Source organism: Fundulus heteroclitus, chromosome 20, assembly GCF_011125445.2.
Source record: "Fundulus heteroclitus isolate FHET01 chromosome 20, MU-UCD_Fhet_4.1, whole genome shotgun sequence".
In the NCBI taxonomy this organism is placed as follows: Eukaryota; Metazoa; Chordata; class Actinopteri; order Cyprinodontiformes; family Fundulidae; genus Fundulus; species Fundulus heteroclitus.
The window spans coordinates 4,095,004-4,121,740 of NC_046380.1; the positions used below are offsets into that span (position 1 = coordinate 4,095,004).

Sequence of the window (26,737 nt, forward strand, 5' to 3'; positions counted from 1 at the left end):
AAATAATACATTTGATGTGCTTTCCAGCCTTAGGTTGGTCCCTTTTCCCACCAAGGAGACATCATGATGAATCCGGATGAGTTTGGGTTGGAGGATGACGATGAAGACGCCATGCTTCAGTACATGATTGAACAGAGTCTGCTGGAGAGCAGCAAGCCGAGGGAAACCCACGGAGCGTCCCCACCAGGAGACGAGCTGAGGTCAGTTCAGAAGGAGAAACCTGGAGACAAGAGGTGTGTTTGACTGAAGAGCCGCCATCACTGAGTGGTTTTAGCAAAACAAACCCAAACTCTTTCAAACTGAGGAAACTGTGATGGAAACAAGCAGAACACAGGAATAGTTTATTCAATGATGACACTCAGATTAACCCCACGAGATACATTTACAAAAAAAATGTAAGTCATCTATTTAATACAAGCTGAGCCTGATTGATGCCAATAATTTGTTATTTTATGTGTCACGTAACCATCTTAAATACCAACATACTTTTTAAAAAATATTTTTTTAATCTAGTGCAGGAAAAGAACGTGTTTGGATTTAAAACCAAGTCTCTTTGTTTTCCTGTAGCGTCGGTTTGGCCTTTTCGGATGTATCCGAGATCTTCTCTGCTATAAAAACAGGTAAAGTAAGTTGCCTGTGTGATTTAGTTGTTTTTTTATGAAATAACAAACAATTCAACCATGGCGTGGTTGTGTTGTTTCAGTAAATGAATAATGTCACTGTCCCCCCCAAACTAAAAGGATCAGAGAGCTGATTCACAAAAGCAGTATTTAGAAATCCAAGATAAGAGGTAAAGCCAGACTTTAACTAGCGTGATCAGAACTTTCTGGCTTTGTCCGTTTCACACAAGCCAATCCAGGCTCAGGAGGTTTAAGTAATTCAGGTAAATGCCCACTACCTGCTTTGAATCGATTCACAGATTCGCTGACGCTATAATGGATGAGCTGCAAAATCAAACAAGCAACAGCTTTTGATGGAGCCTTATGAGGAACTGCAGCACATCAGAGTCAAGAAAGGAAAAACTGCTGCTAGTATAAAGTAAAACACATTTATTTGGAGCTACTTATATAGCAAAAGAAAATGTTAAACCATTTTCTCTGATTTATTCATTTCTGTAACTCTAGAGGGCGCTGTTTCCCTAACATTTCCATAACTACTGAAAGAAAAGCAGCAGCCTTTGCAAAACAATGTTCACCTCATCATATTTTAATAGTAGCATTAATAATTACTACAAACGTTGGGTTTAAAACATTAAGCACAGACTCTAAAACAAACTGAAAGAAGTTAATACAGGATATCTGATATGAAATTACCTATTCATGATCAAATATATAAATTAACATAATATTATTAACAGTTGTTAGGTCATTGAGCCTTATGGTTTGTATATTTTTTTCTTAATCTGGGCCTTTGGGATTTGGGATTTTGTCCACATGGACAATAATAAGGTTAATAATGGTGTATAGACTATCATCATATTTCAAAAATAATTATAGTAGGCCTGCTTGACTGAATACCAATATGTATCAGTGGTATTTTAATGCAGGTTGATTAAAAAACAAAACAAAACACTTGTTTCTGATCTGTGTGACCAATGACTGAACAGAGGAGGCACCAGGATTAACTAAACCTGGTTTAACTCAGCCAGGATTTCTGGTAAATTCCACCTTAATCCTAAATCTTGGTTTTGTGAAACGGTGGCAGATTTAGCCCAGCGTTGGTGAAGAATAAAGCTCCGACAGTAAGTTAAGGATAATCTGTTACTCCAGGTAACGAGAAGCTCCTGAAGAATCTGCCAGTTTGGCCCAAAGACAAGTTGCTGCAGACAGACAGCAGAGGCTGGACTCTTCTTCATGAAGCAGCGGCTCAGAGCAACCAGACGATCCTGGAGCTCACATTCAAAGGTTTGGATTCATTATAGCTCACCTAATGCTCACTGGTGAAGATAAACAGAAAATTAATAAATAAATGTAATCTGACACTGAGTTGATAAACAAGCCTTTAATCTCAGTTTATTAATTAGTGTGGAAATCCCATGAAACAATAAACCAATAAACAATGTTTGCTTTGTACAAAAATATATTATAATTACAGCCTCTCAGAGTTGAAGCTGTAATTATAATATGTTGTATGATTATTAATATTGTCACCACTTTATTGTGAGAGCTAGTTGACATTGACCTGCAAAATGTTCCTTTGGGCTTTTACGTACAAATTTGTTAAACCTGACAAACATCAGTAAACCACCAGATGTTTCTTGCATCAACTGAACATACAGGCAAGTGAGTCATGCATTAATAAATAAAAGTCACTGAAAACTGTGATAAACTTACAAAAAAGTGATTTTGAAAATAAGAAAAGCTTTTATTTATTGTTTTATAGGATGTTGCTGTGAGGGTGTCCGTAATTGTGACGCTGGTGATTAATTTAGAAAATATATCATAAACTAGGACATTTTTGTGCTTTCTCATTCTTTATGCTGCAATACAAGATGAGTTTATCTGAAGGTGTTTTTTTAATTTCTTGCTGATGCTGATCAATATGAAGGCTGCTGTATGCTCATTTATTTATCCGGTGATGAGGAAAGCAGGGATGAGGTACTGGGTTTATAAAGAGCTCACCTGTTCTCCAGCTTCAGGTCCAGACGGTTTGGAGCGGCAAACTCCTCGGGGCCAGACGGCCCTCTTCTTGGCCGTAGAACAGGGTCTGATTGAAAACGCCTCGTTCCTCCTGGAACACGGAGCTCAGCCGGACTGCCAGGACCAAGACAAGGACTCCCCGCTGTTTGTAGGTGAGCTGAAACCCAGTTCATCAGGCACATCCTCTGTTTGCTGCTGTGGAACTTTTATAATGATAACATTTGTGTTGCAGGTTTTGTTTAAGAAGTTTTGGTGTTTATTTGTTTCTATGGTCAAGCTTTAAAATGGTGCTTTATGACTTTATACTATTAAATAGCTGAGAAATTATTGCATTTGCCCTTATTTTCATGAACTAATATCAGTTTAACACAAGGCGGATAAATCATATAAAAACAATTGATATATAATATTTAGTTTAATTACAAGAACTTAGACAATAACCAATTGACAACAGGCCATGTTGGAGATAAAGCAAACATCTGGAAGAAGGTTCTCTGCTTTGAAGAAAGAAGAAATTTTAACATTTTTGTCTTAATGCAAAAAGGTAGCAGCATCATGCTGTAGAGATACTTGTTATCAGCAGGGGCAGGGAAGCTGGTCGATGGGAGTTGATAGGAAGATGGATGGAGATTAAAACAGGGCAATCTTGAAAGAAAGCTGGATAGAGGCTGCAGAGACTTGATACTGGCCTGGAGGTTCCCCTTCCAGCAGGACAATCACCATAAACATGCAGCCAGAAATAATCCAGGTCGTTAATATACCAGAGATACTCTAGTATGTTCATGTAGAAGAGCAGTCCTGACAAAGTCCAGACCTAAATCAAACTGAAAATCTGTGGAAAGATTTAAAAATTGATGTTCACTGGTGATCCCCATCAATTTTTCTGTGCTGGATACATTTAGGCGAGAAGAATGGTCAGAAATTTTAGTCTTTTATACATGTAAAGTTGGAAGATACATAACCTGAAAGACCTGCAGTGTAACTGCAGCGAAATGTTGTTCTGGAAGGCATTGACTGAGAGGAATAAATTATGCAACTGCATGCCACACCTTTCATGGGTTTTCTTTTTGTTGTTTTATATTTTCCTTTTACTTCAAAACTATGCATTAATTTGTGTTAGTCTCATAAAATCAATAAAATAGCTTACAGTTTGTGTTTCTAATGTGACAAAATGTTTAAAAAACATTGGGGTGGGGTATTATTTCAAGGCATTAAATTAATTAGAACATAAACCTTTATTTTTTTGGATCTTAGTGTCTTCAGCTGCTGGGTAAACAAACACAGGAAAATACATATGAGGCATTCAAGGCTGGACTATTCTAATTCTTTACTATCAGGAATTTCACAAAATGCAGCTTGAAGCCTTCAGCTGATCCAAAATGCTGCAGCAAGAGTTCTCATGAAAATCAACAAGAGGGATCATATTTCTGAGATTTTAGATCCCCTTCATTGGCTTCCTGTTAAATCAAGAATAGAATTTAAAATTCTCCTTCTCACGTATAAAGCCCTTAATAATCAAGCTCCATCATATATCAGAGCTCTGATTACCCCGTATGTTCCTAACAGAGCACTTTGCTCTCAGACTGCAGGTCTGCTGGTGGTTCCTAGAGTCTCTAAAAGTAGAATGGGAGGCAGATCCTTTAGCTATCAGGCTCCTCTCCTGTGGAACCAACTCCCAGTTTTGGTCCGTGAGGCAGACACCCCGTCTACTTTTAAGACTAATCTTAAAACTTTCCTTTGTGACAAAGCTTCTAGTCAGAGTGGCTCATGTTACCCTGAGCTACCTCTATAGTTATGCTGCTATAGGCTTAGGCTGCTGGAGGACATCAGGGTCTATTTCTCTCACTCTGCTGAGTTCTCCTACTGCTCTCCAATCTGCATTATTTGTTGTTGTTTCATCTTTTAACTTTATGTTCTCTCTTCATAGAAGGTACACCTGGTCTGGCGTTCTGTTAGCTGTGACATCATCAGGGGAGGCAGACCATCCTCTATTACCATCTAACATAGAAAGTACTCCTGGGTCAATGTGAGCTTCTGAGCTTTCTGTGTCTCTGCTCTGTCTTCTCTACCATAGAAAGTACTCCTGGCTCAATGTGAGCTTCTGAGCTTTCTGTGTCTCTGCTCTGTCTTCTCTAACATAGAAAGTACTCCTGGGTCAATGTGAGCTTCTGTGCTTTCTGTGTCTCTGCTCTGTCTTCTCTAAGCCCCAGTGGGTGGAGGCAGATGAGCGTTCACACTGAGCCTGGTTCTGGTTCTGCTGGAGGTTCTCCTCCCTGTTAAAGGGGAGTTTTCCTCTCCACTGTCGCTTCATGCATGCTCAGTATGAGGGATTGCTGCAAAGCCATCAACAATGCAGACGACTGTCCACTGTGGCTCTACGCTCTTTCAGGAGGAGTGAATGCTGCTTGGAGAGACTTGATGCAACCTGCTGGGTTTCCTTAGAGAGGAAACTTTCTCACCAACCTGGAGGATCTGATGGAGTCTGACTTTGGAAAGAGCCTTGAGATGACATGTTGGGAATTGGCACTATATAAATAAAATTTTATTGAATTGAATATGATGTAAATCTCCTGCAACAATAAGCATTAGCAGCAGATTAAGCAAGCTGAGTTTTACCGTCTGTCTTCAGCTATCCGTTCAGACCGAACTGACCTGGTGAAGCTGCTGCTCCTCCGTGGCTCCAATGTGAACCAGGCGGGCTGCCACGGCCGCCGCCCGCTCCACGAGGCGTCCCGACTGGGCAAAGTGGAGCTGGTGAAGGTGCTGCTGGAGGCTGGAGCGCGGCCAGACCCCCGCAGCAACTACGGCTTCACACCGCTGGCCCTGGCTGCTCAGGGAGGACACCTTGAGGTGGTGGAGATCCTTCTAAGGAAAGGTAAGGCACATGCAAGAAGTGAGATGATGGAGATATAAGTTAATTAGATTAGAATAATATGAAATAAACTTGTTTTGTCTCTTTCCTAATGTCGCTCTCGCTCTTATTTATAATTACAAATATACATTGTTGTAATTAGAGAAATTCTTAAAAAAAAACAACTAGGCAACAGTTCAGAACTACAGAAATTCAAGGTGATTTAATTTAAGCAATAATGGTTTTATTCACTTAATTCTTTGACACAGAAATGTTTGAAACGGTGTAAGTGAATTGTAATGTTTTGTCAAATAACTGAGGTCTGCAGAGAGGATCATCAGGGCCTTCCCTGCATTAAGGGGGTAAAATTTCAAGCACTCAGTTTTAAATTCCAAAATGATAAGATACAAGGTGGGGCTGCATGATAATAGAAGAAACATGTTGTAATATTTGTGAATTTTCAATGCTAATATGACCTGGATAAATATGTAAATATTGATAAGTGGTAATGCCTTTCTGCTTTGGGTTTATGGCAAACATAGCCCCCAGATAATGAGTCGAAAAACCAGGCACTCACACAGTTTACAGGGACAAATTACCTCATCAGTCATGTTTTTGGACTGTGGGAGGATGCTGGAGTATCCGCAGAGAACCCATGCATGCAATGGTAGAACACGCAAACTCTATGCAGAAAGACCCTGGGATTCAAACCCAGGACCTTCTTGCTTTAAGGCAACAGGGCGACCAACTGCGTTAAAATGCAGCCTGAATAGAAATTAAGATACAAGGAAAAAGAATGTAATGGATTTTTCTTGTTCTTTTTTTTTTTGTTTTGTTGTTTTGTTTTTTAGTGTCCTGTCTGGCAATGTAGCATTAAGAATTGTTGTCTTAATGCGAAAAACATCCCAACAGATTTTACTTTCACAAGTGGAGTCTTACTGCTTTTGCCATTGTGCTCCCCTTCATTTATATATGCAAAAAGCTTTAGTATAATTAGGGCTGGGCAACGATTAAAATTTTTAATCGCGATTAATCGCATAATTTGCCCGATTAATCATGATTAATCGCATTGTATGCGCAAACTCCAAGAATGAATTCAAAAGTAGTGTAAAGAGCACTTTTATTGTAATATTCTGCTGCCATATGAACCAAAGTGTTGTAACATTTGTAGCACTTATTTTATACTGGATATTTTCAACCCATCTATTGAATTTAGTGCACTAGTTGATCTTTTCTTCATAAGAGAACAGCAAGCACTGCAGCCAAAATATGGCCTTTTTTGACCTGCTGTATATTAGCCAGTCCCTAAGCTTGATGTATCATGAAACTGTTGACCTTTTGGGTTTTGTGGTTTTTATTTTATTATTACAATTAAATAATAATAATAATAATGTTATGTTCAGTGTTTTTTCGCTAATCCACCTCTTATATATTTCAATCCTTATGTAATTTTGTCTGTGTTGTGTGCACCTGCCTGTTGCTTTAATCCTATAAATTTCCCCGTCGTGGGATAAAAAAAGGATTAGCTAATGTTATCTTATCTTAAATGACACTTTAATATATGTACTGGGTTCTTTCAAGGTCTTAATTACATTTTCTGTGTGGGCTCCAGTAACATATGATAGATAATATCTACTTTGAAAGTTAACATGAACTGCTGCTGAAGATGAACACTGATCTACCTGGATGTTCCATGGAGGACTGAAACGCCTCAGTCAGAGACGTCTGTGGGTCTGTCGGGGCAATGACAGAAGTTTCGTCTCCTCTCTCCGTTTCTGTGGCTCGACGTTTTTTCACGTGCTTAGATAAATTTGTTGTGTTTCTACTGAAATTAACCGGCTTTTTACAAAACATACAGCTTGATTTCATTTACGGAATTAAAATAAAGCCAAACGTGCTACTTCCCCAGTTCATGTTTTTCCGCTGCTGCGGTCTCTCTCAGCTGTTTGTGTATTAAGTTTGTGTGAGAGCTGAGTGGGCGGGCCAGGCTGAGCCTGCGTGCTGATTGGCTGGCGCCGCTGAGCCATGTACGAGAGGGGAGGGGGAGCGGGAGAGTGCTGCCGTGAGACAGCGCGCTGCAGTCAGCGCGCCTGCTGACTGACACTGACTGAAAGCATGTGAGCAACATGCGTTAATGCGCGATAAAATAAATATCGCCGTTAATAGTCTAATGAATTAACGCGAAATTAACGCGTTAACTTGCCCAGCCCTAAGTATAATTAATGCAGGGAATATTTCATGTTAAATGGACACTGAAACAAGAAAGTAGACGACAAAAAAGGTGAAAAGGTGAAAGAGAAAGTGGAGAGGAAAGGGAGAGAACGATATAACATCATCTGAGTCTGCTTCTTCACCTGCAAAGAGGGATATAAAAAGAACAGCAGAACCAGCTGATAAAGTATTACAGGTACAAACAACCAACGCCTTGATACCATCACTGAAAAATATACAGGATTAATTAATACAAAATGTATAAAGTGTCAGCTAAGGATAATAATAGGGGTTTTCTATATAGAAGTGAATCTGTAAGTACCTGAATTCAAGCAAACTGTGAGAGTGCACTAGTGTATGAAAGGTTTATCCATGAGAAAAATGCTCCATAGTGGTTGTGAGGAGCCAAAGACCCCCCCAGAGCGCAGAGGCAGACGCCAGGGGAACCAACATTTTTATATTTCAACAAGAATTTCTGCAGGCTGACATTTGCTGTTCTGACAATGACACAAATGAGTTATAGTTTCCTAATTTCCTCACTACCTCTTTACCTTCTAAAACATTTCTGCTGCATTAAACGGTAAGTTTCACCAGATTTAAATCAGGAATAGAGCTTCAATTCATGGCTCTTAAATAATTTTTTAACATTTATTGCAGTCCAAGCTGGCATGCATGCTGCGTACATGGACGTTGCAACAATAAAATTGATATTTTGTGCAATCTGATCAAATGTCATAATTTGAAATTACTTTGAATCTCACAATTCTGATTTTGAAAGTTAGAATATAACTTTGTAATTCATTTTTATAACACATCCATGCTTCATCAACTTCCCCTACATATGGCAGATACGGGCTTCCATGTTATGGTGTTTCGTTTTTGATGGAAGACATCTTGTAATTCTCCCTGATTCTTTTCCACCGATGGATTTTTGCATTTGCTTGTTTTTGATGTCTTTGGAAGACAAGAGTAAAAGTGAAACATTGAAATGAGTGAAATAAACTTGAATATGGAGGTTTCTAAGAACATTTCTACATTTCCTGACAGGATAATCTTCTGAATACAACTTTGCTCCAACAAGTAGCGTATGGTGCCTCTTAAAACCACGTTGTGCATGTGGGTACCAACAAAATGTCATCTGTTCTGCAGGGGCAGACATCTTCTCTCAGGCACACGATGAAGCCTCAGTGTTATACGAAGCGTCTGCTTCAGGAAATCCGGCCGTCATCAGGCTGCTGCTGGAACACGGAGCCGACGCCAACATCTCCAATCACACCGGACACCTGCCGATCCACCGAGCCTCACACAGAGGACATCTTGAGTGAGTGTTTACCTCAAGTGTCTTTTATTGAAAGAAAAAAAACTAGTCTTTGTCACGTTAAAGCAGGTTTATGTCTTAGAAATAAGAATATGATATTTTACCTCACTCCTGTTTCAATTTTCAACAAAAGTTAATACTCATTTTTGTTTAGTCTTCATTCTAAAAGGGACATAGTTTTCCATTGGATGTTATTTTGTAAATTTTCCATGAAATCTCTCAAAGATGCTTCATTTTTTACTTTTTATTTTTCCTAAGTCTCCTTTTCTGGGGGAGTGGTGGCCTAGTGGTTTGAGCAGGGCGCTTGCATCCTGGGAAGGCTGCAAGTTTCTCGGTTTGAATCCCACAGACTGCCACTCTGGGTCCCTGAGAAAGACCCTTAGCCCCAGAATGGTCTCGGGGCGCCGCCCAGTGGCAGCCCACTACTCCCTAAGGGACGGGTTAAATGCAGAGGACACATTTCATTGGAAGGTACAAAGTTGCAATGATAAATAAAGATGACAATCTTTAATTATTATCACCCGAGCTCAAATAAAGTTGGAATGTTGTGTAAAACGTAAATAAAAACAGAATACAATGATTTGTTAATCATTTTGAAGCTATATTCATTTGAATAAACTACAAAAACCAGATCTACTTTTTTTTTTTTTTTTTGCAAATATTTACTCATTTTGAAATTGATGCCTGCAACATGTAGCCTCGTGAGACCATCCTGATCTCGCAAGCTTTCAAGGTTTCACTCGCAGATCAGTCTGGCTACCTTCCGTTAAAGAAAATTTGGAGCCGTTCACCAAACGAACGTCCAATCAGCGTTGGCTTTGAGGCGGGTTGAGGTGTGACGCAACGAGAAGCGCGACAGTTCAGTCTAAAGAACATGGCGGCTTCAGTCGATGAAACTAGCGTTAGTGTGGCTATCGAGCAAGTTTTATCGGAATTACAGAGTATTTCTTTGCTGAGCTAACGAGCCTTTACCTGCAGCAGTCGTCGTAACAGAGCGACAACGAAAACACAACCACAAGCCAAGCTACTCTTGCTTGGCTTGTGGTTGTGTTTTCGTCGTCGCTCTGTTACGAGCGACGACGAAGCATGTTGACGAGTACGTCATATGCTTAGTTGATCTGATTGGTTTATTTGGCCCGTCTATCACCAACACAGGCCAATCAGCTAACCAGTATTTTCGCCCCTTCCCAAAATTACTTCGACGGAAGGTTTCCAGATGGATATGCGGAGCAAATCTATCTGGCGGAGTCAGGTTATGCAACATGTTCCAAACAGGGAAAGCTAAAGAATGCTAAAACAAAAACCCTGTTTGGAACATCCTGAAGCATAACAGGTGACGAGGCAGCCTGTCGATCTCCCTGTTTCATTCACTAAGGCCCGCCTCACCCGGGAAATAGATTTGGCAGCAAAGGAAGAAAACAATTATCAGAGACAAAACACTTGGAATATACACATATTTATTACAAGTGGAGACACACACAACTTTATCCTAAATCGTCATGTAGTTAACCACGGAGTCCACCTTCCCATGTTGGCTGCAGGCGTGTGTCTGCTGAAACCAGCCTAGGGGCGCACTTCGAATAGCTGGGACCCCTCAGTAATTGAGTGACTGGGGGGGGGGGGGGGGGGGGGTCCGTATGCACAATCATTTTTATCTGTACTTGTGTTCTCACAAACAAAACAGATCCACATTAACCCAAGGAGTTATCTTTTAATTCATTGACCAGGTGTTTCTAGGATTCTACCAAGATAACATTGAAGAGCAATAAAAAAGCTTTTGCCATAAACCTCCTTGATGGGTACCCCCATAAAACACCATGTGACAATACTTGCCTGGTATCTCATAAGAAGGTTGGGTGATTTTATAGCCTTGAGTGACCCTGCAGACTCCATATATTGTCATTGTATTTTATTCAATTGAATGTCGGTTCAAAAGTATTTACATATAGTATTTCATTTTTACGTTTTTACATAACGTCCCAACTTCATTGGAATTGTGGTCATATTGTGGCAACTTATGCAGGCAGTGCAGTGTAACTACTCTCAGTGGCTAAAACTGAGATATATCCCCTGTTGCAAAATTGAGATTATTAAACTGTTGGTACATCAGCCTGCATCTGGTTCTGGAAGCAAATAAAACAGGGAAGGGTAATTATAAAGAGAACAATAAAAAGGACACTGAGGACAATAATATAGGAATTTGAGTGCTTTTGGCAGCTCCTTTAACCAGGGGTCACCACAGCAAGTCATTACAAGTTTCACACAGAACAGTTTTTACCCTGGATGCCCATCCTGACGCAGCCAAGATTAAAATTCAAGATTCAATTCAAAGACGCAGATTTAGCCCACTATAGCACAGAGGGACATAGGACAATAACAAGGGGAAACCAGAGAAACAACAACACAAAAATATCATTGATAATAACATTATGAATAAAAAGAAAATCGTAGAAAAAATAATTAAATGTATCTAAAGCACAGATAGTCAAAAAGTAGCAAAGGTGATGCCCTATTATTTAGCTGATACATAATTCAGGGTCTCTGAACAACGCAATCCAAACTAATGGGAATTTGTTTAGCTTAACTGTATTAACTCCTCCTTATTAACTGTATTCATGATGAAATGAAGAATCAGGATTTCTAACTTTTTATGGAAATAAAAGAAAAGAAATGTGTAAAGACTTCGAAGGACAAATCAGAACCACAAATATGAGTACAGTAGTACAGCAGTACATCCATACTAAATACCTTATGCTGCTCTGTATATATATATATATATATATATATATATATATATATATATATATATATATATATATATATATATATATATATATATATATATATGTGTGTGTGTGTGTGTGTGTGTGTGTGTTTGTTTATGGTGTCTTTTTGGGACCATGTAAGATCAAGTCACCTTTGAGGACCGACTCCTGTTGTGGAAAGCAAAATTCAGTCCTGGAGCGGTGGATCCGCATCTAGGGTTAGAGGTTAGGGCTAAGGTGTAAAATAAGTTTAGGTTTAGGTTGGTGGAAATTTAGGTTGGTGGAAATGACAGGGTTAGGCACAAATAGAGTTCCTTAAATGAATGGAAGTCAAACAACGTCCTAATAAGTATAGCAATACAAACGTGTGTGTGTGCATTTATTTGTTTTTGAGGTCACTGAAGCTGCTGCTGCCGGTCACCAAAATGGGAGAGGTAAATGACAGCGGGATCAGTCCTCTGCATTCAGCGGCCGCCGAGGCACACGCAGACTGCATTAAGGTCTGTGTTTGTCAACAACAGGACAGCTATTAACAGCGATCTATTATGGAGCACTAGCTACTATTTTTGTGTATGAATGTATAGTTGGAGCAAGGAGAGTAACGTAAAAGACGGATAAATGTAACATGACCGATCAGACAGCGGACCAGTGGCAGTTCTAGACCAATTTTACCAGTGGGGCCAGGGTGGAGACAATATCTTTTTCATGGGGGCACTGAAAAAAAAATTAAACCATGAAAACTGGGCCAAATTTTATCGTTTTATACATTAAGTGAGGTATAAAGCCAAAGAGCCACTTGTGCCTCTGGAACTGCAGGTTGCAGACCCCTGACAACTGTGATTCTGTCTCAATACGGCTGAAACTAAAAGTGAAATGCCTTAATTTTAGAATTATTATTAAAGTAAAAATGTAAAGTAAAAATATTATATGGGCCCAAGGGACAAACCAGTTACAATTTATGTTCCAGCACATATCATCATAAGATATTGATTCAGTATTATGTCTTCAGTACAGAGTCTATAACGGGCCTTGACCAGTTTTACAGGAGCTCTGGCCCCTTTTGGCCCCTGTCTAGAACCGTCCATGCGGCGGACGCCCTGAAAAATATCTGATACACATCTGAATTAGTACCACATATTAAAGTGGCACAAATTGGATTTTATGTTTGGCTGAAAAGATCGGAATTAGGTCACTCAAACTGCCACGAAAAAGACAGATGTGGGTCATATATAGGCAAAAAGATTGCATTTGGGGCTCATTTTCCTGCAGTGTGAACATAGCCTTAGATTTTTAGGTTTCTAAAACTACTGACATAGCTCATTAATATTTTCATGTTTACAATAAATTAAGCCGTTTCCAGCAGTTTTATCATGAAAGCTTTATTGCTCTCACTACTGCCATCAGGTCTTGCTAGATGCGGGTTACGACCCCAACTACATGCTCCATCCCTGGATCCGCCGGAGCTATGATGACGAGAGGAAGTCAGCGCTCTACTTTGCCGTTTCCAACAACGACATGGCGTCCGTGAAGCTGCTGCTGGAGGCCGGGGCCATGGCCAACCAAGACCCGGTCAAATGTCTGCAGGTAACCCTGTGGATGTGCCTGCTGCAGAATTAACAGACTAAATAAACTTTAAGCTTTTTAAAATGTCAGGGGGATGTCATTAAAAATAAACATGTTTGTCAGATGTGGATGTTTCTTTTTTTTACTTCTGTGAGTCAGTTTAAATGGATAGCAGCTCTAGCAATGGTTGCACATGTGTTTTTAACATTTTTTATGTTTCAGTCTTTTTGACTTTAAGAGAGATGTTTTCCTTTGAGTCTCACGGCATTGTGTGTGTAGACTAGGCCATATCCTATATTTGCATAGAAACTGGTTTTAACTTCCTTTACCTGTTAGTCTCCCTTTCCAAACACGCCCCTTGGATTGTCTTTTTAAGGTTGCACTTCGTCTGGGCAACTATGATCTGATCAACTTGTTGCTGCGGTACGGAGCCAACGTGAACTACTACTGCAGAATAAACACCACACATTTCCCTTCAGCGCTGCAGTACAGTCTCAAAGACGAGGTAGCCAGAGAAGAATCTGATTAACTGGATCCGACTTCGATGATCAGTCGTATTCATGATGTGTTTGTGTGCATCAGGTAATTCTCAGGATGCTGTGTAACTATGGTTATGACGTGGAGCGCTGCTTCGATTGTCCCTATGGCAACAGGTCCCACGTTCCTGAGGACTACGAGGGATGGACCTGTGCTGTGATCAAAGATACTTTGGTAACAAAAAAAAAGTTTTTATTATATGATTAACCAATTTTTTTGTTGTTGTTGTTGTTTTTTTACGCGGCGTGGCTTTTGGGCTACAAAGTGGCACAGTTGGTGGAACTGTTGTCTTTTAAGCAAAAACGTCCTGGGTTGAAATCCTGGCCTGGGACCTTTCTGCATTGAGTTTGCATGTTCTCCCTGTGCACATGTGGGTTCTCTCCGGGTACTCCCGTTCCCTTCCATAGTCTAAAAACAAGACATGTTAGGTTTATTTGTCCCTCTAAATTGCCCTTAGATGCGGGTGTGTGCATGGCTGTTTGTCATGAGTGTCGCTATTGCCCCTTTTCCACAAGCTCCACTTGGCCGGGCAGTACTCAGCTCCTGCTGCTCCGTGAGCAGGTTTATCACAGTTTTTTTCGTAAGAGTCTGGCTTTTTTCGTACCTCCTCAGGAGGTTGTATAACTGGAGCTGAGTAGGGCCGAAATGTGACTTTAACAGACTGCTGTTCACTTATTGGCCAAAGAACGAGGAGAAATCAGGGGGTTTTCTCTGAGGAAGAGCAGGGAAAAGTTAAACTGAAGAGTGACAACATTATTATTAAGGACCACCATGAACAATGTGTGACAAACCAAAATATGCTTCTTTTTTCCCCCCAAAACTGTCTTTATTTAAATTTTATAATATACACACAATCACAAACATTTTAACTAACACAAAACCAGGTACATTATAAAAGCAGGTTTTGGGTATACGGAAGTTCTCAGATGTTAGGTTAAATTTACAACATACAGCATAATGTTGTGGAACTGCATCAGGAAGGCATTGTTGTCCCAGATACCTACAACAGATGGGTCAGGTCCTTGTTCTTAATATAATTAATGAAATCCCCCTTAAATATTTTCCACGACAGAGCAATCACCCTCTTGACGTGTAATATTCCCAAGTTTATAAAATAATTTTAAAATAGGAGACATAAATTCTTCCAGGATATAAGCCCATTATAAAAAACGTAGGTTCCTCCTCTAATTTAACTGACAGCATTTCCTGTAAAATGTCTCTAACCTCTCCCCAGAATTCCTGAAGTTTAGGACAAGACCAAAGACAATGAAATAAGGTTTACTTTGTGAATGTTGTGCAGATGCAAAACATTCTTGAATTAACTGTTTTCAGTCAGCACCGCTGTCCATTTTAACTTTGCTTCAGGCAGAGGTTCTCTGGCAGTATCCTCAGAGGGGATTCATTGCTTGTGTTGAAATATGGGAACAGTTTTTCATTAAAGGAATATTTGAAGGTGTGAATGACCGTGTTGGTATCAAGGTCAAAGAAGAGCAGCTTCCCTATGTTCCTGTCCAACACAACTCTGATCCTGCTCAACTTTCTGATCTGTGACAGATCGGTGGATGGATCGGACATGGAGCGGGCTATGTATTTACCATCAATGCACCCTATTCTCCATAGATGGCTTGGGTGCTTTCCTTTCCTTTGCACTCCGTACGAAGCGACGCCCACAAACCAGTCTGTGTTGTCTCCAACCTCAACATCCCAGCTGTAGGTTCCTGACATGAAGGCCTCAGAGCCCAGGACGATGCGGAAGAAGTCAAACCTCTCCGGGTTGTCCGGAACGCCCTTTTTCTGACCACATCTCACACTCGTCAGATCCTCAGAGAGGATGAGCTCAGAGTTTGCTGTGTTTGGATCCAGAACCACAGGAGTGTAGGACACCAGTTGTTTCATCTTGTTCCAGATGTTGAAGTTCAGGTTGCCCAGGTGTTTGGCCACATCTATCAGAGCTCCTGAGACAGGCTTTGGGTTTTCCAGCAGGGTGCGCTGTTGGATGTTTTGTACGGCAGTCTTGAAGCTCTGCAGCAACGAGACATCTTCAGCTTTTAGCATTTCTTCTGTGTCTCTGATTGTGCGTGAAAGAGCATCAACCTCTTTACTCAGGGCATCAATCTTTAGGTGTAGCTCACGAGTCTTGTTGCTTTCTTCTGTCCTCAGAGCAGCAATCCTGTTTTTTTCTTCTTTGTTAAGAAACAGACGTAGCTTCCTGAACTGCTCCTTGATGCGTCCCTCGGTTTGTTGGACCTGGAGCTTAACATGTTCAGCTGTGTGATCCAAGGTCTCTTGCTCTTCTTTGAAGACCTTCAGCTTCTCCTGTAATGGCTCCAGAGTCTTTCTGAGCTCTTTCCTCTGAAGCTCAGCAACTTCAGCAATAGGTTTCAACTTGTGTCCAGCATGTTCATCTGAATGCTGACAAACGAGACACAAAAGCTGCTTGTCCTCCACACAGAAGAGTTTGAATTTCTCACCATGTAGACTGCAGGTAACCTCTGGTTCTGGAATGCTGGGAAACCTTGGTTTTGGTGGACCCTTGTTCCTTTGTCTTTGTAGGAATGCCTCACAGAGCTGTTTTAAAACCAAGTTGCAAGGAGGATCACTCGTAGTGGATGTTGTCTTACAAAGTGGACACTCCAGTATTATTTTCCCTTGCCACCAGTTATTCAGGCAGCATTTACAGAAGCTGTGGCTGCAGAACAAGACAACAGGATCCCTGAAGATGTCCTGACAGATGGAGCAACAGAGGTCCTCTTTCATGCTGAAAGACATTGCTTCTCAGTTCAGTTGAAACACTGTCCAAGCAGCTAATCAGTCACTCCATCCACGCACTTGAAAGGTGTTGACTGTAAAACTCACATTCAGTGCTGTTTCCTGCTCCGTGTGTCCTCTCTCAGCGGATCTTGTCGGTCTGGTCTAGACTGAACGAGCGTTCTCTTTTTCTGTCCATGCTGATGAGGAAGAGGAACACGTGTTTACTGACAAATCTCAGGTATGAAGGTATGAGAACAGGGTGGAGCTTTTATTGAGCCATACTCTCCAAATTTGACTTTAAGATTTCTTGTTTGAAAACTTAGCTCTATTTGTAATTTCCAAGCAGTAACTGCAAACACACACTATATCTCATCTTTGAGATATGTCAGATGTCTGTATTTCTTTAAAAGAAAGGCAAAGGTTTTGAGTCACTTCCTGTGATTCTCTGTCATAGGGAAGAGCTGAAACGTCCCGAGGGCTCTTAACATTTCATCCAAGTCTCAGCTACCAATGCACTTCCCTAACCTGTTTTTCCTCCTCATTACTTATATGTACTATATTATTTACAATGATCATATTAAGATAAGATAAAATAACATAAGACAAGAAATTCCTTTATTGTCCCACAATGGGGACATTTGAGTGTGACAGTGGCAAAAACATATAGACGGGGTTACACATTAAATCTGTAATGAAAACAGAAGCTAATCTAATTTGAAGTTGGTTTATTATTTAGTTTCAAGATGTATAGAAATATTGAGATGAAAAAATAAAAATGTATCTTTTATAATTATGTTGCGATATGAGAATAACAATATTTTAAAAGAAATTTTCTTAAGATAAAATGCGCAAAATCCCAATAAAGGAGAAGAAGGAAATCAAGATATTAATTCTTGCAGTTTATTTAAGCAGACAATGGCACATGACTGAATATTTATTATTGATTATCACCATTTGGAACATCATAAATTATCATATTTAAAAGTAAAAACAGGGGTTAACACAAAAACAGGACATTCTTTCACCACAGGCATCTTTTTATCAGATCAAAGCGAAGCTGGTTTTCATTGTCTGATATCTCTCTATCTTCAGGAAACAAGTTCAATATGACCAGCTTAAATTAGCTTTCTTGAGACAGCAAAAAGTTACCCTGTGATCTGGAGAAACCAGGTCAAAATTGTCATTGTATGGGGAGATATGCAGTTAATCTGGTTGGTCAGGATTTTTACAAGTCTTACACAATTTTTTTGGCTTTTTTTATCTACATCACCTTTGATGATTTTAAACTCTTTACACTCAGATGTTTCTTGAAACAGAAGCTTGTGTCGTTAAAAAGTGTTTTTTTTTTTTTTGTCAATGAAAACTGGAAGCCATTTCCCAGCAGACATGAACCGCTCAAAAAGAGGTCCCATACATGCAACAAGCAGGAATGATATGTATGAGATGTTTATGGCATCTAGTAACTAGGTTACTTGAGATGTACTGAAAAAAAACAGTGTACAGGGAGTGTCAAGGAACAAGGAAATGAAATAGACGACGAGCATGAGAGCTTAGCCTTTAAACATAGGGAGATTGTTCAAGTCCTTGTCTCGTAATTAGATAATCATATTCAAGTTGTAAAGTTCAAAACTCTTCCAAAGTAAAAACAGCATTAGATATTTTGTGTGATCATTCTGAAATCAACAAACCCCCCGATCAACAGGCTTTGTTCAGGCTTAGTGGCTTGGCATTTAAAGCCAGGATTACACAAAGGAGTCACTAGTATTTAGTAGCTTAGGAGCCTGCAATAAGTCTGATTCCACTTTGAAAAATAAGAAAAGAAACCAGAATACACCCAAAGCAGGATCCTTGAGAGCACAACCTCTAATCCATCATCTATAACAAGAGATGCACTGATACAATACCCAGATCGGATATCGGCTCCGATATTGACTATTTAGCTTAATCGGACATCGGATGATTGATGCTGATCCAGCATTCCAATTCATTCATTTCTTTTTTTTATTAATATCATACACAACAATACAGTTACGGCGATCTAGTCACTTCTATTCTATGGTAGCAACACCGGCTACGCAGAGCTAGCTAGCTAGCAAACAAACACAGAGCAACATGGAGCAAGTGCCGGTCTGCTATTTGGAAACACTTCAAACTTGATACGCACACAAGTCTGACTGCAACATGCAGCATTAGCAATGTGTAAGCTGCGAGGTGATAAGGTTTGTAAATTCAACACCACAAACTTAAGTAAGCACCTCCAAAAGCCCAATGTTTAAACAATGTTTATTTCAAACCTGATAACTTCACTCACATGGCAAGGTACATGGTTTATTCATTCAACAGTAGTATCGGATCAGTTTCGGCGATACGCTTGGCCCAGGTATCGGATTGGATCGGAAAAAACTGGATTGGTGTAGCTCCCATCAGTTCAATCAAAGGCTGGGATAAATACTTTGCAACAATTCTTTACTTTCTCACCCTTTTTACCCAATTAACATCCTACTTCTAAGTAATTATTTGTTTATCAGCTGTTCCTCTTTCTTTCCCTCATACTCTAAGCCTAAAGCACAGTAAAGATTAGATTTGAAAACCAAGAAGAAATTCATAGTGTGACACCACCTACGTACCTGTATGTGTGGACCTCTGCGGAGTGAATTACATCCGAATATGTGGGGACCATTACATAAATGCACTTCTAGTTCCGACATTACAGTCAGGCCGTCTTGTAGACAACTCAAGGATCTACTCAAGTAGTGACACGGTGTTCTTGTTCAATAGTGGTTTGATCATTGCTGTGTTTAGGGACTCTTGGACTTCACCTTACAGAAGGGACGTGTTTATTATCTGAGTCAAATCAGATGCTATGACAGGCAAAACTTTCTTAATGAAAACTGTGGGTAGAACATCAAGGCAGCAGGAGGAGGAACTTAGCTGGTGAATGATTTCTCCTAAGCTTTTGTAGTTTATTTGGCTGAATTGGAACATTTTGTCAAACTCACTTCTAGTTGGAGACAGCTTTGGTTCTGAACTTGATATGGATGTACAGACTGCTCTAATCTTTTGGGTTTTCTCAGTAAAGAAGTTGGCAAATTTGTTGCATTCCCTGGTGGAGTGGAGTTCAGAAGCCACGGACACAGGAGGATTTGTTAACCCTTATGACGGTGGCAAATAAGGCACGAGCATTATTACATTTTTTGTGGATAGTCTCAGAGAAGAAAGATTCGCTTGTATTTTTCTTCCAGTTTTAAGTTATATCTGGGGCTGCACTGTGGCGCAGTGGGTAGCGCTGTTGCTTTGCAGCAAGAAGGTCCTGGGACCTTGGGTCTTTCTGCATGGAGTTCTCCCTGTGCATGCGTGGGTTCTCTCTGGGTACTCCAGCTTCCTCCCACAGTCCAAAAACATGACTGTTAAGTTAATTAGTGTCTCTAAATTGTCCTTAAATGTGAGTGTGTGCGTGAGTGGTTGTTTGTCCTGTCTGTCTCTGTGTTGCCCTGCGATAGACTGGCGACCTGTCCAGGGTGTACCCTGCCTCTCGCCCATTGACAGCTGGAGATTGGCACCAGCAACCCTCGCAACCCCACAAGGGATAAAGCGTGTAGGAAAATGGATGAATGGAATGGAAGTTATATGTGTAAAGTCTCTTTTATAGATGGCATAGTGAACCTGGAGTCTAGTCTTTCTCCACCTACTTTTCGACACTCCCTTTTTTAACTTCTAACTGCTGGAGCACAGAGTTTTTCTCCACAGAAACAACTTTCACTTTAATTGGAGCAATGCAGTCAATGATGTCTTAAGACTTTACAGTGAAAGTTATCCACTGGCTAATCTACTAAGTTACTGGACAAAGTGGAAGGAGAAGAGTTAGCTTGGTTAAGGTGCGTTGTCTTATGATGTCATTTTGGCTAAATAAGTCGTTGGAAATTATGCCTTCAAAGGTCACAGAAAAGTGATTAGATAGGGCAACATCAGGACTCAGAGTAGAGCCGCTGCTCCTCCACGTCCAGAGGAGCCAGTTGAGGTGGCTCGGGCATCTGGTCAGGATGCCTCCTGGACGCCTCCCTGGTGAGGTGTTCCGGGCACGTCCCACCGGGAGGAGGCCCAGGGGAAGACCCAGGACACGCTGGAGGGACTATAGCCCCATTTACACTACCCTTGTTAAACCGATCCAGGCCGAGCTCGGTCCGAGCTTGGATCAGTTAACCAAGCCGAACTTGGTTCTGACGACCGTTTACACATCACGCTATCTCGGTTCCTTGGTTTCCTCGCGATCTGCGGTACTACTGCTCTCTGGGATTGAAGGCGGCACCAAGCAAATCAACATGGTGGCGGCCGTCACATTCAGGCAGTTAAGCTTGGTGATACGTCGTTGTTTGCTGAGAGTCACGCGAAGACGGCAACTTTTGGTGAATTTACTTGACAATAAGGATTTACAGATGCAGGAAACAACAACAGACGCTGAGGTTCATCACACTGCTAAGCAGAATCATCACTGGAAATTGTGTGTCACAGTAGGGAAGCTAGTATTTTTTTAGTTTTTTCCATCCACAGAGCTAATTAGTTTATTATTAGCTTAGGCTGATGTGTGATCCAGACATTTATCCCGGTGGATTACTTTATCCTTAAAAAATAAGACAATCTCACACATAAAATCAAACATAATTATAAACACAATTTGAATTTTCTTTCTTTATTTTTTTATTTTTTATTTTTCCCAGTGTCCTGTCTAGCAATGTGGCAATAAAAATTGATGTCTTAATGCCAAATAGAGCTCGACAGATTTTGCTTTCACAAGTGGAGCAAACAGCTTTCGCCATAATGCTCCGCTTGATTTGTGCATGTAAATAGCTTTATTTAGCAAGTATAGCAAGCATTTTAATGAATGTCTGAAATGTCAGCTGACCGCGTGAAGATGACGTGGTCTGCTCATGCGCTGGCATGGTTGTTATCTGAGAACCGGGCTAGGGAAAAACCAGGCCGAGCTCACACATGGAACTGGTCTGAATTTAGCGCGGTCCGGTTGTGTCTGGCTCGGTTCAGTTCAGTTTGCGTTCCATTTACACTCAACAGTTATCTCAGTTACCGAGCTTGGACTGGTCTTGGCACGGTTAAAAAGGGGTAGTGTAAACGGGGTAAATGTCTCTCTGCTGGCCTGGGAACGCCTTGGGATTCCCCCGGAGAAGCTGGCCCAAGTGGCTGGGGAGAGGGACGTCTGGGCCTCCCTACTGAAGCTGCTACCCCCGTGACCCGACCCCGGATAAGCGGAAGAGGATGGATGGATGGATGGATGGATGGATGGATGGATGGATGGATGGATGGATGGATGGATGGATGGATGGAGGGAGGGAGTATCACACTCAAGCTGGAGACTTAGCTTTTACACCTTCCTGTGTAGTACCAAGACTTTTTTCAGGATTTTGTTCTTCAAGTTATTAACTTTTGTCATTGAAAATACTTTTACTATGATGATTTAGATGTATAAACATAAAGGCTGTATGGTTCTTCCTCCTGCAACTTTCATGAATAAACCACCACAACTGGGTCAATAAGGAAGTGCATTAGCAAAACAAGCAAGGGTAGTTGAACGGTTTACGGAGGTGGCTCTGCAAGTCTATTCTTAGAGCCGGGATGTTTGAAGTGACGACATGCAGCATAGAACATAAGCAGGTATGAAGGCAGACGAGATGAACGAAATCACAGTGGAAAGCAGACAGCGGGAGGGAAACCTATTATTCAAGTCTGCTGATGACAGTTGGGTCTCATTAAAGAGCAGGGAATTCCCCCTGAAGAGTTCCAACATTTTAACAGTGTTTCCTTTCCTTATTTTGTTTCTGTGTGGGGCGACAGTGGCACAGGAGCTACAAGCTGTCCTGTAAGTGGTGGGTTGCTGGTTCAAATCCCCACTTGAGCAAGACAGTTCATCTGCTTTGCCTGCTGGTGGTAGTCAGAGGGTCCGGTGGCATTCACCTTTTTATTTTTTGGTATTTGTGGTTATATCTTTGTGATAAATTAAGGTTCTAATTGCAGAAAACTTTCACAGTCATGTCTTTTTTTTAATCATGAGTTTCAGGCGCATTTCTTAGAAACGTGTGAAAACATCTTTACTCTTTACATTTAAACACATTTAAACATTGCTGTGCAGTGGTAAGCTTGGTGGCCCTGCCAGAAGGTCCTGGGTTCAAATCCCAGCCTGGGGCAACCTATGCATGCGTGGGCGTCCCACGGTCCAAAAACATGACTGTTAGGTGTTTCCCTGTGATGCACTGGAGATCTGTCCAGGGTGTATCCCACATCTTGCCCAATGACTGCTGGAGTTAGGCACTCATCCCAAGCCAGGATATCAACCATGAATGGACTTCAGAGGAGATTTGGAAGTCTTAAGATAAAATCAGAGGTGAATCTACAGCCACACAGTGGTGTACAGTGTGGCACCACTTCACATTTTGTCTCATTATGACCACAAACTTCAGAGTATTTTGCTGGGTTCCTTTTAAAGAGCAACACAAATTGGTCATTGCTGTTAACTGTAAGAAAACTTAAACGTTTTGTGTGTTTTTTTTTTGTTTACAAATATAAATCTGAAAAGTGTGGCTTGTGTTTATGTTCAGTCTCCCTGAATCAATACGCTGCAGAACCACCTTCTAATGATTATTATTGTCCATAAATCATTAAAAATACCTACTGATTACTACTATAACTACATATGTTAGAGCCATAAAATGCATGGCTTTGAAAGTAGAAAATATAAATGTTATAGCTTCTTTGGGTTTGTCTCTACCATCTTTTCACAGCTACAGTTCACAGCTCATTCTTCTTTGTAAAACAACTGAAGCTCAGCTAGGTTCGATAAGAGGACATCTGTGGCTCTTATGTTTTACCGCAGATTCTCAATTAAGTTTAGTTCTGGACTTTGACTAGGCCATTCTAACACATGAATCTACTTAGATCTAAACCGTCCCATGGTATCTCTGGCTGTAGGTTGAACTGCTGGAAGGTAAACCTCCATCCAAGTTTCAGGTCTTCTGAAGCCTCTAACAGTTTTGTTTGTCAGAGATCTTCCTGTGTTTAACTACATTAAGCTAACCAGCATCTCTGTTCCTCCAGAGGGAAAACATTCCCACAGCATGATGCTGACCCCACCATGTTTCACTGGTGGGTTGATGTGTTTAGAGTCATGTGGAGTGTTAGCTATCCCCATTACATGTTGTTTGGTATCTGAACTGAGCATCTTCCTCCACCGGTTTGCTTTCTGCCCCTACAGTGCTTATGGCTAACGGCACTGTAGACTGCTGATGACTTTCCTTCAACAAAGGCTTCCTTCTTCCTATTATTCCATAAAGACCAGATTTATGGAGTGCACAAATAATTGCTGTGCTTTTATCGTCAGAGTCTCCCACCTGGGCTCTGAATCTTTAAATCTCCTATGGAGCAACCATGACCTTCTTGGCTGCTTGTCTGGTTAATAATCTCCTTTCCTCTGTTGTCAGTTTAGGTGGCTATTTATTAGTAAATGACTTCTCGTTATGACTTCTACTGGCTTTTGCTTTTATCTAGAAGTATGAGAGAAAAAGGGGTGTTAATACAATTACACTCCAGACATTTCAGATGTTTATTTGCAAAATATTCAGAAAGGATGTATAAGTTTCCTTTCGCTTCACCATCCCAAGAAAATATGCTGAAGTCTACGGTTGTAACATGATAAAATGTGGAAAAATTCTAAAATATATGAATAATTTACAAGACTGCTGCTGCAGGTAAGCTACTATCTGTTTACAAGCTCTCAACAGAACCCCTCTGAAGTATCTATTGGCATCCAAAGAGTTAAATTTAAGTCGTTTTTTGGATGTTTGATATTTTACCTGCTCAGACTGAGTCATTATATCGCATTACAGTCATTATTCCATTTAAGTTAAAGTCTCTCTGTCTCAGTTCTGTGAGGTCATCACCCTCACCTGGTTGAAACACCTGTCGGGTGCTGTGGTTCGCGTGCTGCTGGATTACGTCGATCACGTGAGGCTGTGCTGCAAACTGAAGGCGGTGCTGATGGAGCAGAAGCAGTGGTCGGATATCTGCAGACTTCAAGGTGACGGAAACTTAACACATTGCAAAAACAGAACTAGAAATAAGTCAAATATTCTTAAAATTAGTGTATTTGTCCTTGTTTTGAGCAGGTAAATAAGACTATTTGCCAATGGTATAAGATTTTTGCACTTAAAATAGGAACAATTCATCTCCATCTTCTTATTTCAAGTGCAGGATGTCTAATTATCTTATTTTAGGGGTCAAAATACTCATTCCATTGGCAGATAATCCATTTTACCTACTCAAATCAAGTATAAATACACTAACTTTAAGAAAATTTTACTTATTTTTAGATCCATTTTTGCAGTGCAGTCGGGTGAGAAAGGAGGAGACGAAATCACTGATCTCCTTCCTTCCTTTCCCCTCTCCAGAAAACGCCCGGTGCCTGCAGCATCTCTGCCGCCTGCGGATCCGTCGCTGTCTCGGCCGTCTCCGTCTCCGCTCGCCTGTCTTCATGAGCTTTCTGCCGCTGCCGGAGCGACTGAAGGACTACATCCTGTACCGGGAATACGACCTGCTGGGCCGCCGGAAGAGCAGGCCGGGCTGAGGGAAGTCTCACAACCAGCCAAAACAGTCGGTTGCTAATTAAACGAGAATCACAGCACATCTGTGAAACATGAGTTGAAGACAGACTAAAGTGTTTGTTTTGATGCAGTGTATTGTGACCTAATAGTGCATAAGTAACTGGAAAAGGATGCATGAGCTATGAACAGAAATCTGATAAGTGTGGTGTGTATTTGCGTGCAGCCTCATTTACTCTGGTGAACCTACTTTAAATCCACGGCAAAAACAGTTACCTGCCAAAGTCGGAGAAAGGTTAGTGAACAAACAGGACGACCGAGGACCTCAGCAGGTCAGGGAGAGAGAAGCAGCCATGAGGAAACCCTGAAGGAGCTGATATCCACAGATTAAAGGGAGAGAATCTGTCTGCAGAACAACGATTTGTCATCCTCCCCACATGTTTGGCTTTTATGCAGGCCAAGAGAAAACTAATGGTCAAATAAAAACTCTAAGAAGCGCTGTTTAAAGTTTGTGGTTGTAAACTGACAAATAATGCAAAAACAAAAGCTTAAAGGGGAGATATCATGCTTTTAAGTTCTTCCTTTTCACATTGAAATCATTCAGTTGGGGTCTATTTAAAGTGGAGCCGCTACGTTTACGGCTGAATTCCTCATTAATTCCCCCCCAGATTCCCCCCCTTTTTGCCCCTGTGCTGCGGTGCGTCTGAGAGCAACTCGTTTTGGCGCTGTCTCTTTAAATCTAAAGCAGGGACGTCACACCTCCCCCAAGCCCCCCACCCTGATCGGCCATTTTTGTAGTATGCTAGGGGACGGGGAAATGGACAACCAATGACTAAGGCTACGTTCACACTGCAGGTCTTGATGCTCAATTCCGATTTTTTTGAGGTGGCCGTTCATATTACTATTAAAGGTATACTATGCAACCGAGGTTGATTTTCCAGCGAGGCTCCCCCCAGAGTGCGAAAGTAAAAGTGCACTGTCATAAAGATGCTCAGCTGTTCTGGTTTCTCCGTCAAGCCAGGCGCAGTTGTTTTGAGCTTAGCAGACAGGCGAACGCAACGAAAAGTGGAAAAAACAGCAGTACAAACAATGACTAACAGTGAAAAGTATGAACATGCACACAGAGAGAGAGAGAAACCATTCCAATGTTACTTACAATCGCATCAGCAGAAACGCGAGGTCCGCGTCAGCCTTGCAGCCTTCTTTTTCTTTTAGCTCTCACCATTCAGAAAAAGCTTTCCCGATGTTCACCCGTGTACGACTCCTCTCTCTGTCCAGAGCCCTTTTCCTCTTTCTTGCCTGCTCCAACATGGGCTTTCGCTGTTTTCTCGCTGGTTCCGCCATGATAACTGCACAAATATCGCCACTGTGCTACCAACGAGCACACCTTTCACTGCGGGCGTGTAGCAGCTCTCGCCGTAAAGCAAGACCGACTCTCGCGATGCACCAGACTTCTGAGCCTGTGACTGCGGGCCGAGGGCTCCTGCAATTACAAGTACGGT

General features: G+C 41.1%; 2 protein-coding genes across 3 annotated transcripts; one reads left to right on the forward strand and one right to left on the reverse strand.

Moving 5' to 3' along the window:
• The first annotated feature begins 31 nt into the window (after positions 1-31).
• LOC105938230 (dynein heavy chain 12, axonemal) lies at positions 32-25,590 on the forward strand. 2 transcript variants are annotated; one of them, XM_036151605.1, is made up of 12 exons: positions 32-200; positions 568-620; positions 1,770-1,904; positions 2,633-2,791; positions 5,269-5,514; positions 8,851-9,022; positions 12,179-12,284; positions 13,189-13,368; positions 13,724-13,852; positions 13,930-14,058; positions 24,562-24,715; positions 25,086-25,590. In XM_036151605.1, exons 1-12 carry the CDS (start codon positions 64-66, stop codon positions 25,259-25,261), a joined length of 1,776 nt encoding a protein of 591 aa, XP_036007498.1. In that variant the 5' UTR covers positions 32-63; the 3' UTR covers positions 25,262-25,590. The 2 variants fall into 2 exon arrangements, with proteins under 2 accessions (XP_036007498.1, XP_036007499.1); XM_036151606.1 differs by lacking the exons at positions 24,562-24,715; positions 25,086-25,590 and adding an exon at positions 23,737-24,195.
• On the reverse strand, positions 14,695-17,039 carry LOC110366434 (nuclear factor 7, ovary). The gene has a single exon (XM_021307241.2). The coding sequence runs from the start codon at positions 16,651-16,653 to the stop codon at positions 15,235-15,237; it is 1,419 nt and encodes a 472-aa protein (XP_021162916.2). The 5' UTR covers positions 16,654-17,039; the 3' UTR covers positions 14,695-15,234.
• Positions 25,591-26,737: the final 1,147 nt, after the last annotated feature.

What these genes read in the sequence shown, in the direction of transcription:
- LOC105938230 (XM_036151605.1), top strand. Translation starts at nt 64, where the DNA reads ATGATGAATCCGGATGAGTTTGGGTTGGAGGATGACGATGAAGACGCC. An exon ending in CCACCAGGAGACGAGCTGAG is followed by an intron (nt 201 to 567) that starts GTCAGTTCAGAA and finishes GTTTTCCTGTAG; the next exon opens with CGTCGGTTTGGCCTTTTCGG. An exon ending in CTTCTCTGCTATAAAAACAG is followed by an intron (nt 621 to 1,769) that starts GTAAAGTAAGTT and finishes CTGTTACTCCAG; the next exon opens with GTAACGAGAAGCTCCTGAAG.
- LOC110366434 (XM_021307241.2), bottom strand. Translation starts at nt 16,653, where the DNA reads ATGTCTTTCAGCATGAAAGAGGACCTCTGTTGCTCCATCTGTCAGGAC.